At 41.7% G+C, this 12,356-nt stretch overlaps 1 protein-coding gene across 1 annotated transcript; it reads left to right on the plus strand.

Annotated features, from left to right (window-relative positions):
- Positions 1–7,815: 7,815 nt before the first annotated feature.
- On the plus strand, positions 7,816–10,375 carry LOC143117466 (receptor-transporting protein 3-like). The gene is made up of 2 exons (XM_076279210.1): positions 7,816–7,997; positions 9,337–10,375. Exons 1-2 carry the CDS (start codon positions 7,852–7,854, stop codon positions 9,674–9,676), a joined length of 486 nt encoding a protein of 161 aa, XP_076135325.1. The 5' UTR covers positions 7,816–7,851; the 3' UTR covers positions 9,677–10,375.
- The last annotated feature ends 1,981 nt before the right edge of the window (positions 10,376–12,356 follow it).

Here is a 12,356-nt window from a genome sequence, read left to right on the forward strand (position 1 = left end):
TTTAGACGTTCTAGTTGATCAAGCTCAGCTTTGGTTGTACTTTTTGCGTTTTTTAATTGCAATTTAATTGAATGCAATTTACTTTTATGATTAAATAAAATTAATTTATCCCTCTCACCCATAGTTTTCTATTTATTTACAAATGTACATAGGCCTACTGTAATTACATTTATACATAGTTATTCCACTGATCTTTATACTATTCATCCTGCACATAGACTTATTCTTACTACTCTTATAATGTTGTTTCTGCACTACAATGACACTGTTTCCACACTGCACATAGCTGTATGTTATGTACATATCTGTTATATATTTGTCATATTGAATATCCATATTTATTCTGTTTTATTATATTCTGTTAATACACTGCATATATCTATAGGGCAATTCCATGGAAAATTACATTTTTGGTAACATCCATAACGCCAGTAAAATGTGATGGTATGGTATGATGTGAATGATTACATGAAATTTGAGCTTTTGCTATTTTTGGCTGAAGAATGTAAATGAGAAAAAATGCACAACAAATGAATGCTTTCATTCACATCATACAAATGCCAAGGCATGTCACTGGCGTTATGGATGTGACAAAAAGTCCATTTTCCGTGGAATTGCCCTATATTATTATTTCTACTATTATAATGTTACTGCTACATCTACATACATTATTCATTATTTGTGAAGAGAGCTTTGACAGGAAAATGGGAGGATCTCCTGAAAAGCTTTAATGAAAAACTCGATGCACTGGCAAAGCACCAATACATATGGATATATCAAGTGGAACAGTGTAGAGCCCTCAAAAACAGCCTCCAAGACCATGAGGCTGTAGTCCACATGGACTTTTCGGAGAATTATGCCTGCAAGTTGAATGTTGAGGTTCAGTCTTTTCATTATGGGGGTAGTCGAAAACAAGCAACTATACACACATGCATGGTCTACACATCTGGAATGTCCCAAGCTTATGCCACCATTTCCGACTCCCTCAGGCATGATGAACGGGCAGTATGGGCACATCTGAAGCCGGTGTTGGATGACCTCTTATCCAACAAAACAATTACTACTGTACACTTCATGAGTGATGGCCCACTGACCCAATATAGGAACAGAAAAAACTTCTACCTCATGTGCACCTTGCCCTTCCTTCGTGGCATTCAGGAAATCACATGGAACTTCTCAGAGAAGTCCCATGGAAAGGGAGCACCAGATGGTGTTGGTGGGTCCATTAAAAGAAGTGCAGATGCATTTGTACTGCAAGGAGGAGAAATCCAGCACCCACAAGAACTATTTTCCTTTCTGGAAAAATCCAACTCAAATGTGAAGTTCCAGTGGGTATCAGAAGATGACATCACTCGAGTGGATGAGGCAGTGCCTGATGCCTTACCAGTTGTTAAAGGCACCTTGGGGATTCACCAGATCACCGCAGACACCCCTGGAAAAATTGTTCACAGGGAGGTGTCCTGTTTTTGCCGCCGGTTGGGATCTCCCTGTGGATGTGACTCACCCTCCATCCTTGATTTTAATTCTGGAAAAGCTGCATCCACACTCACAACAAAAGAGCAAGAGATTGCTGGGAAGATGGTGATCCTGTCCTATGACAAAAAGCCTTTCGTGGGGCAGGTCCAGAAGGTTGTTGGTGAAGAAGTCGAGGTGTCCTGCATGCAGCAGATTGGGACAAAGAATAACTTTGTATGGCCCCAAATCCCAGATGTTCTCTTTTACTTTCAATCAGATATCAAAGCAATCATCTCTGAACCAGAGCCATCAACAAGTCGAAGCTCAAAATTGTCAGATGAGGACTGGGACAAATTCCTTTCTGTTTGAAAAACAAACAGCACTAACCCATCCTTCAGTTGTTTTGTCTTTGGGTTGAGACTGTGGGTGTGGGGAATCCCTCAGTGGTTTAGTGTTCAAGATGGATTCAAATGTTCTAAAGAAAAGCAGTCCTGGTCCAAATTGTCAGGTGTAGCAATGGATCTTTTTAAAATTAAAAGCCACAGAATCAGTTTTATAAATTCTCAAATGCATTGTGATACAGTATGCAATCCTGAAATATTTTAACATTTTAATATCAGAAATGAAATGCCATGAGATGTGCTTGTTCTGGAAGATAACAACATTATTGTTCTTCTATTCTGATCTTTTGCAAGATAATAGGCTATGTGTTGATAATATTGTTCTTCTGTATGTTGACAAAAACTGGTATTCAGTATTTTTTCCTCAATAAAAGGTTCACTTAAGAAGCCTTTGTATCTTTTGCATTGCTAAGCAGTATCCCATAACTGATTCAAGTCTCTGATTAGGAAATGTGAGCAACAAATGACAATTGTTAGGGAGATTTTACAATTTACAACTTTGCAAACAAATGATAATGCAAGTTATGATATAAAAATAAACAGTCACATTCCTCATTCTTGAACCCCTCTAGATGCAGAATTAGCCTACATCAGTGCACAGGTTCAAAAATTAAGTAGGAAACTGAATCAAAGTCATACGTCATATGGTAAAACAGTGGAATTATTCAAAATTAAATACAAAATGTATAACATAATGTGATAATTCAAATACATAACACAATTACTGTATGAATGGTTATATAATATGAAGTTTTACATAATTTGGCTCCATTTTTTACTTTTTATAGGAATAATGTTAAAAAAATGTTGACGGATTGCGCGCTTTATCCTTAGAAGACAAAATATTATATAAGTGCTTTAATAATATGGATATTTTTGGCTAGCCATGAATTCAGTATCAATCAACATCTGCATTATGGATTATTTGTGATTGGGTCATTAATGCTGATTTTAATATATATGGCAAACAATCTGTTTTACCGAATGACATTTTTATGGTGTAAATACAATTAATTGCAATAAAAAGACAAACAATTACATTTTTTTCAGTGGGCACATACTAAATCAAAAAGTTAACATCTTATAGTATTCAAAAAATTTTGAAATTGACTTGCTGTTATATTTTTATTTTTTTGATGTTTTGAAAATCTAAAACGTCACTGACCCATTTGGGCTTCCTATTGGGACAGTCATACTTAATGTGACCTTCTTGTTTACAGTAATAACACACTATGGGGCCATCAGATCTTTGTGCAGAGTCAGATTTGGACTTGAACTGAGGCTGGGGCTTTGGGCTGGGGCTTGGGCTTTGGGCTGGGGCATAGCTAGGGAAAGGCATCGTTCTGGGCACAGCTGTCTTTGGACCACCCCCATAACCAAACCCCTCAGACTTACCCCGCGGCGCTGGACGTGTGTAGGCTTCCTGACGGAAGTTCTTCACTCCCCGACGAGCCGCCATGTAGTTCTCCACCAAGTCTGCTGCTCCCTGGCCATCCTGGGGGTTTCGCTCCTTCACCCAGATGCGGATGTCTGGTGCCAGGGTGCGAAGGAGCTGTTCCAAGATGAGCACCTCAGACACTTCTTCAACCGTCTTCCCAGACGGTCTAATCCACTTTTGGAACAGGTCTTTGAGGCGGTTGTATAGCTCGCGGGGGGTCTCTTCTGGTCATACATCAGGCTCCCGGAAGCGCCTCCGGTAGACCTCGCTGATCTCGTACTTCAGAAGTATGGCCTCCTTCACCCGATTGTAGTCCGTCGCTTGGTCCATGTCCATTGCCACATAGGCACAACGAGCTTTCCCGGAGAGGTAGGGCACCAGAAACACGGCCCAGTCCTCCCTTGGCCAGCGATATGCCGTGGCCAGGCGCTCGAAGGTTGTGAGGAACTGCTCGATGTCATCGCTGTCCTCGAGCTTGGGAATGGCACTTCTGGTCCACGTCATTGGTGCTGCTGGTGCTCCCGGGTGAGCGGGCGCTGGTGCAGGGGTAGGGCCTGGAACTGCTGGAACTGTCGGTGTTGGGGCCAGTGGAGCTGGTGCTGGAACTACCGGTTGTGGGTCTTGGCGTGGCGTTGGTGATGGTCTGCGGTCCACTTCCACATCCTCCCTCAGCTGGTTCAGCTGCAGCTGGACACTCTGCCAACGCCTCTCCTGCTTGAAGGCCTCTTTCTCCTGTGACTGCAGAGCCCTCTCCAGCAGTTGACGCAGGAGCCCGATCTCCGATGCCTCTGGCTGAGACGCTGCACCCACGGTGGTCAGGGCCTCTGCACCCTCATCCGGGGACAGCTCCTCCACGCCAGCCAGGTCACGGGTCAGTCTCTGGCCCTCCATCCTCAGCCAGGCACTGACACGGCTCACCCTGCGGCTCCCTCCGCCTCGGCAGTCTGCCCGACGTCTTCCGCCTCTCTTGTCCAGCCTCTCTAAAAAGGCGTAACACCCAACACTTCTGACACCAAATGTGAAAGGGCTAGCGGTACCCTGGGTTCGGGTGAGGCAAGGCTGGACACTTGGAGGTGGAAGGAGGCTCACGAGGCAAGATGTGCAAACATAGGCTGTGGTTTATTCTTACAAAAGGTGCAGTTCCATAAATACCCACACGGGGTGAAATGCCAAATGTAATCCCAAAATAATCCAAAAATAACCAAAGATGCAAATTAAGTCAATGTCCAAAAAAATACTGGGCTGTTAGCTATTAGCGTGTAGCTTCCTGTTTGGCACAAGCAAAAACAACTATATCTTTTAGCCAGTAAAAAAAAACACAAGTCAGCAGATCCTTGTACTTACAGCACATCAGCATTTAGCTCTTACCCCATTGCTCTCCCAAACAGAAATGAGGCTCCCTTTTTAACAAGGAAACCCCTCCCTTCCAAATTGACATCAATCAGAGCCAAGTGGCTCACCCCATTTCCCCCGTACAGGTAAGTATATCACACAAAAGTATTTACACAAACAATAAATCCCTCTAAATCAAAATATACATAATCGCGATTATCCACCACCAATATACATTCATAACAACATAACAACAAGGGAATAAACATTCATATCATGGCTAAATGCACGCCATCCCCCCCCCCCCCAATGTTCACAATGCACGCTCCCACAGCTCCGAGGCTGGAGAGAAAACCCCTCCACTCCCAGCGAGTGCGCTTCGCATGGGCAGTTGAGCTTGAAGCGGCAGACAGGTAAGTTGGGTATGCTTGTGTTCGCGGCTATGGGGAAATTAACGGTGGAAAATGTGTGGAAAATGAGACATGGCAGTGGGGCCCTCACTACGTGTCAAAGATGGTATGTAAATTACTTTGTGGCAGAAGGGAGAAATTATAAAGTAGTGTGTTTTACTGTCGCGGAGCTCTGTGCGTGAAAACGTCAAAAATGCGAGGCTGTTGCAATGGCGCCGCCCGGACAAACATTCCCCTGCTTCCCCCCTACAAGTCCACAAACTTTTCCCCAGTCCTGGCATGTTGCCCAAGTTCCCAGCAAACATACAAACATTGTCCACAAGCATTACATTGTCCATCAAAGTCCTGGTGTGTTTCGTACGTGTATGTGTGTGAGTGTATGCGAGTGTGCGTAAATATGAATGTGAATCCGAAATCCGCGTTGCGCTTTGCTTGCGCAACGTAACAAGGGTACCTGCTGCGAGAAACCTCGCAAAACGCTACTCTATCAAGAGTTCACAGCGTGGCAGTGAGGAGGGGGAAGATCCTCCTCACAATCTATCTATCTGTTATCTGTAAAATGCTGCAAAAGTAAGGCCTAGCGGCGGGGGGGTGGGGGGGGGATATTGGTGGAGGTTTAACAACTTGCAGGCCCAGGGAAAAGGACAATTTGAAATGTTGATATCATGACCAAAATGATCATGGTTATCGATATTATTGCGATATGATTAAAATGTGCTGAGTTTGTTCTAAACCTACCACCAGAATTCATAATTGGCCTGTCCTTCAAGCACAGTAGCAACAAAACTAAAGGTCAACAGAACAGCATTTATAGTGTCATAAAAGTGGTGGGAGTTAAGACACAACACATTGATGTAAGTTCTTGAGCTACCCAACTTTATCTTAGCTACTATAGCCTTCATCATCTGATTTTATTATTTACAGATATCAGATACAGATAGGGGGTCCTAAACAAGCTGGACATTTAGCTATCTTACTTGTGCCTGTCACAGATGATCTTAGAGAGCGTGATACTGTATGGCATGCAGACCTGGTATGGCAATCTGACAGTTCAGTTAAAGTCCAAGTTGGGGCGTCTGGTCAAAACTGCCCTGAAGATTGTAGGTCATCCAGACCAGGGCTACATGCAGGCACTCTATGAAAAGTCAGTCCTCAGGGAGGCACTGAAAATTGTAGAAGACCCCACACACATCCTGTACGAGGAGTTTGCCCTCCTACCCTCAGGTAGACGCTTTAGAGTACTAAACTGCAGATTAAATAAATACAAAAACTCCTTTATCCCAACTGCCATAAAGATGCCCAATGATAGGTAGCTGGCTACCTATATGTTATCCAGTGTGCAGCTCTGACTGAGTTTTTTTTTTTTTTTGTAACTGTGGTGGTGTGGAGCTGTATGTGTAACTGTTGTTTTTTAATTGCCTATGTATGAGCTGTGTATGTGTGATGCAGTGATCGTGAAGCCCAAGACAAATTTCCCCTTGGGGACAATAAAGTATACTTTACTTTACTTATATATCATGACAGCATGGCTATAGCCTTTTTTTAAATGGGGAAATTATTTAGTCTAAATGAAAGAGATAGTTAGATTTTTTGTCTGAAGTAATGTAGCCATATTATGTTTGTTTTAATATTTGACAGACATTTTACATATTTATATATTAATCAATGCAAAGTATTTAGATATTTTTGAGATAGTAATAGTTGATTATACGGGTAAAGTACGTTGCAAATTATTGTAATTATCTATTAATTGAAATGTGCTCTTTACCATGTGTTCAGGTAACTTGTAAAGCCATTTAAAAGAAAAAAAAATTTTGATCAAAAAGTACTTTAAAACCAATCAATGTTATTATCTTAAAGGGGAACTATGCAGGTTTTGTAGCTTAATTAACTTTAACTTAACAGCTTCGGAGTCATTGGAATGGTTATATGACTTTTTCGGGTTGAATAGTGGCCATCTCACTTACCCCTAGCGCGTGAGTGGAAAAACCACCCTTGCGGGCTGGCGGCCTTAGTTTCAGGAAGTTTAACGAGTGTAACAAATTGCTTTTAAAACACATACAAGCCAGGCCCCGGCTAGAACAAGGTAGCGATGGAGTTTCTCAGACATTCGTCATGACAGAGCCTGCGAAAAGAAGCAAAAAGCGAGAAAACAGCTAAGGAATTGCCAAAACTGCATAGTTTTTTCTCTAACATTTTGGCAAATTTAAAATATGATGATGGTCAACAGTGGGTCAGCAGTGGCGGTACGATATCTAGAAGCCTGATTTCACTATCTTGTTTTTTTTTTCTCACAATTTGGTCCCCCTCACTTTAAATGATGTCTCCTGCGCCCCTGGTGTCCAGGTTCTCCTGATCTGCATGGGACAGCCACTGCCCCCATTGTAAGGTTCTGGGAGTGCTTGAATTTGCCTGCCAAAGCAGGGATGGAAATTAGCACCAGCCAAAAAAAAGATGAAAGTGATTTCAGGCACAAAATAATGATTCAGTCTTAAGTGGTTGGTGAATTTGCTCATATCTTATCTGTCAGTGGCAGATGGTCACATTTTAAAAAGTGAAGTGCTGCAAAGACAAGTGTGCTGATAAGCTGTAAAAAATGGTGGTATAGACTGTTGTGTCTTTTCAAGAAACAAACCCCAGAGCAGGAAATAGAAAGTAAACACATCAGTCTAACAGGTTTCATTTCCTTCAGTTTCATTTCAGATGCAGCTCCCCAGTGGTGTGACCACATACTCTTTGCTCAGTGACAGATATTATATTATACTAGGTTATTTGTAAAAGATTTTATAACCTACCACTCTGTTGAAAAGGAACGATGTCCCTTCAGAAGTGGGAAAGGATGTTTGAGCAGAAGGCTGTGAAGCTGCATGGGCACAACTGGACAATCATGTTTGATGACTCCATAGTGCCACACAAACCAGCTGGAGAATGGTTTCAATACATCCGGGGAGCTTTTGCAAAGTAAGACATATTGTTATTATTTTTATTGTTGTTGTTATCAGTGGTAGTAGTAGTAGTAGTAGTATTATGCCAATATCACATCCCTGTTGAAAAAACCAGCCTGACCAGCTAAAGGTGGTTTTGTTGGTTGACCAGCTTGTTAACCAGCTTGTTTGACCACCCTATGATGGTTGACCTGCTAGACCAGCAAAACTCTTGCAAAAAACATACCTTCAGCTGGTTTTCCCAGCTTATGATGGTAATTCAGCTGGTTTTGCTTGTCGTACCACCTCAAGCTGGTCATTTTAGCTGGTGTTGCTGGTCTATAGTGCTGGTTTAACTGGCCATGCCAGCTTATGTTGGTCATTCTAGCAAACCAGCATGACCAGCTTGACAATCTTGCACCAGCTGTATCCCACAAGACAGGCTGGTCACACCAGCATGACCAGCTTCCTCAGATGGTCACGCCAGCATATCCAGCTGGTGGCCCAACCAAAGCAAAGACCAGCAAGAGCTGGAAGAAAACCAGCAAAGACCAGCTAAAACCAGCTACCAGCATAAGCTGGTTTCTAGCTGTTTTTTCAGCAGGGATATTATGAATGTTATGTAACTTTTGTTTAATGTGCTGTATTTTAAAGGTGCAGTAGGGTAAGACATTTGAATGTAAATCATGATTAAAGGTGTCATGCCAAAAGAAACCAGTTTTTCTTGTTGGCTTTGAAATAAGATATGTTGGTATAAGAAATAAGACATGTGACTAGGGGAAGTTATCACAGAACATGGGCCAATTAGTGAAGCACAGTTTCTACATCAGAACCCTGTTAACATTGGACAGGCCATAGCGATCTGAATCAATAGGATGAAGCCATAGCAATCTGAATCAATAAGATAAAGCCATAGCAATCAGCAGTCTAGTGATACACCTGGTACCTGGAAGATTCCTAAAGATGTCAGCCAATCAGAGTGAGGCTAATTATATCTGTAAAATTTCATATCTAAATAAAAGTCCATCACAAAATCAGCCTTTTTTGCCTGTAGGGTTCAAGAACATCATGAGAGAAATGAGCCCGGGCATTTTTTCAAAAAAACTATCAATCTTTACAAAAGCTACACAGGGAATGTTATAAAAAATAAATAGTGTATGGCATGGTCCTTGCTATTGTATTCTGTGACAGAATCATCCTCAGGCTCATCCTAAAGGCTGCCTGTCTTGTGAGTTCCTCAGGCTCATCCTAAAGGCTGCCTGTATTCTGTGACAGAATCATCCTCAGGCTCATCCTAAAGGCTGCCTGTCTTGTGAGTTCCTCAGGCTCATCCTAAAGGCTGCCTGTCTTGTGAGTTCCTCTCTCTGTACTTCCAGGTTCAGATGCTCGGCCTGCAACAGAACGTGGGGCTCCAGCAGAGTGCTGGTTGTGTTTGAGTTCCACTATCAGAGGGGGGCAAAGAGTGGGACAGTCAAAGCGCGTCGCTTCCGACAGGAATGCAAAACGTGCGAGGAAACCGAGATGGAGGAGCCCCAGTTCGACTCAGAAAACATCGGGGTGATGCTGGAGAAGCTGGTGGAGAAGATCCGCATCAGGTGTTACAAGGAAAAAACAGGCAACCGCAAGCGGTTTCGACCTCTCGACTGGTCTGAGGGACCGCACGAGTCTTCTCACTGTGAGGCCTGTAAGAAAGGCGTCTGCAGAGAGACGAATTAAAACAGTTATGCTGTCTGAGCCTTCACGTGTGACCAGCAGAGTTGACATTCACAAATGCTATACATTACTTTAGCTTCTCTCCTACTGCCCACTGGGGTGACCCCCGGCCAGACTCTTGTGTGTGTGTGTGTGTGTGTGTGTCAACATGAGCTTTTTACACACCATTAATAGCATTAAACATTGTGATTGGAGAGGACAATTGCATAATGTAAGACAACAAATGGTCACGCTATTGTCTACTGTCCAGCCGCTAAAAAGGCCATCAAAACAAAGCTCATCTCCAGCACTAGAGTTCAAAGGCCGAACATGTTGTTATTATTATTTACCTACAGTTACAAGTCAGGCAAGAACCCCGTAATGTGTAAATGTATTTCAGTTGAATTGAATGAATTTAATATACCTTGTAAATAAACTAGCCTCTATCCCCATCGGATATCAGTGTGAGTGTAAAAGCCATCCATGAGTCCAGTCATGTTAGCTTTAGGCAGCTGTCTAGGGTCTAGCAATGGATCCTGCTGTTTTGCAAATATTCTACAAAGCAAATTCAGATTTTCTGACAAGTTTGTCTGGGTTCACCCAGGCTGCGTCCTTAGCATCAGGGGTTTAAATTGACTTACAATGGTCTTCTAATCAGATTAGAGGTCTATAATGTATAACGTGTGTGAATTTAAGGAATTTAATAAATAATCTTATCAGTGATATCTGTGTAATAGCCATCTGAGCTCACCCATGTCAACAGCCTAAGCAGCTGTCCATGTTACCATAACAACACCATGCAACATATCAACTCAGATAGTGTACGGTAAGTAAACCTTCACCCCAACTCCTTCAGACATGCTAGTAAGACATGCTCGCATCCATGGGCATTAGCATTCATGGGTATTAGCATTCATGGGCATTAGCCTCCATGGGCATTAGTTTAGTTTAGTTTATTAGTTTTGTTTGACAGGGACCATGCATAGAATAGCTTCTATACCAGGGCTAGCTAAATAGCTAATTTGCACCTGTAGTCCCTGGGCAGGATGTTCAAGCAGAGTAAAAACATAAACAAACACAGACATGAAAAGACAACAAGATAAACATTACAAATAGAAGAAAAACTAAGTGAAAAACAAAGATCAATGATCACAAGCTTGATTGTCCTTCAGCCATGTCTTCAAAGACTTTTTAAACTTTTAAAACTTAGAGTCTCTGATATGGAGTGGGATTGAGTTCCATTTTCTAATTGCTTGATATGAAAATGCTAATTGGCCAAAAGTGGTCTTTTTGAATGTAGTGTAACAGTCTCCTCTCATTGCAGCCCTAGATGCCCTAACATTGTCTCTACAGAATGACACACATTGCTTAAGTGGTGGTGATGCAAGATCATGGGTCAATTTGTACTTCAGGCACATGTCAGAGAACCAAATAAAACTGTCAAATGTTAACAGGCTATGTTTTTTTTATAATAGTACAGTGGTGATAATTTCTTGTTTTTTTATCAAGCACTTTCACAGCCTGTTTGTATAGAGAGTACAAGGGTTTCAGAGTGGTCACACCTGCCTGGGACCAGCTTGTAGCACAGTAAGACAAATGGCAGAAAATCATTGAGTGCATAAACAGTTTAGCAGCATGTAAGGGTAATTGATGTCTAATATGTCTAAAAGTAATCAAACTCGCTCTAACATTTCTAGATATCTTCTTAATATGCTTTCTGAAATTTAAATTGGAATCAATGATTATGCCCAGATATTTAAAGTGGTCAACAATTTTGATCACCTCTCCTTTGACCAAGATGTCAGGTTGTTGCTGTGCATTTCCCTTTTTAGAGACATACATAGCAACAGTTTTACTTACATTGAGAGTCAGGCAGCTACTAGTTAGCCAATCTGACACTTTATTTAGGACTGCAGTAAGTTTTAAAGCAGCTTGTTCTATATTTTTGGCATGTGTATAGATTACTGTATCGTCCGCATACATTTGGATATTGACATTAATATATAAACTAAATAAAATTGGTCCTAAAATTGATCCCTGTGGGACTCCAATGGAACTGTTGGCAAAGGAAGAGCATACATCATTAATTCTGGTGCACTGCTTCCTTGAATCTAAATAAGACTCTATCCATGTCAGAGCTTTAGTGGAAAAATTAAACTTAGATAACTTTGACAACAGAACATTATGATTTACGGTGTCAAAAGCTTTTCTGAAATCAAGGAAAACAGCACCAACAACACCCCCATTATCAAGGCTGGATTTAATTTGCTCAATAAAGTAACAGTTTGCTGTCTCAGTTGAGTGGTTCTTTCTAAAACCAAATTGCATAGGGTGCAGTGGAGAATGGCCTGATTTAAATGGTCCATCAACTGGTCACACATTATCCTTTCACTCACTTTAGAAATGACAGGGAGTATACTGATAGGTCTGTAGTTGGTAACATCAGTTACATCACCAGCCTTGTAAACAGGAGTTATTGCTGCTGTTTTCCAGGCCATAGCAAAAAAACTATGATTAAAAGACAGGTTAACCAGATGTGTTATTGGAGTGGAGAGGATATATTTATACTTCTTCACAAATGCACAGTCACAATCAAAAACATCTTTAGCCTTTGAGATCTTAAGGTGGCCTATGGATTCTGTGACCTCAGATATGTTAAAAAGTGGGAGATTGTCATTTGGTGGAGTGATGCACTTCTCTCTAG

Source organism: Alosa pseudoharengus, unplaced genomic scaffold, assembly GCF_046254945.1.
Source record: "Alosa pseudoharengus isolate Yale_2024_CS ecotype anadromous, Long Island Sound unplaced genomic scaffold, YU_APseudo_1.1 YU_APseudo_1.1_scf_11, whole genome shotgun sequence".
NCBI lineage: Eukaryota > Metazoa > Chordata > Actinopteri > Clupeiformes > Clupeidae > Alosa > Alosa pseudoharengus.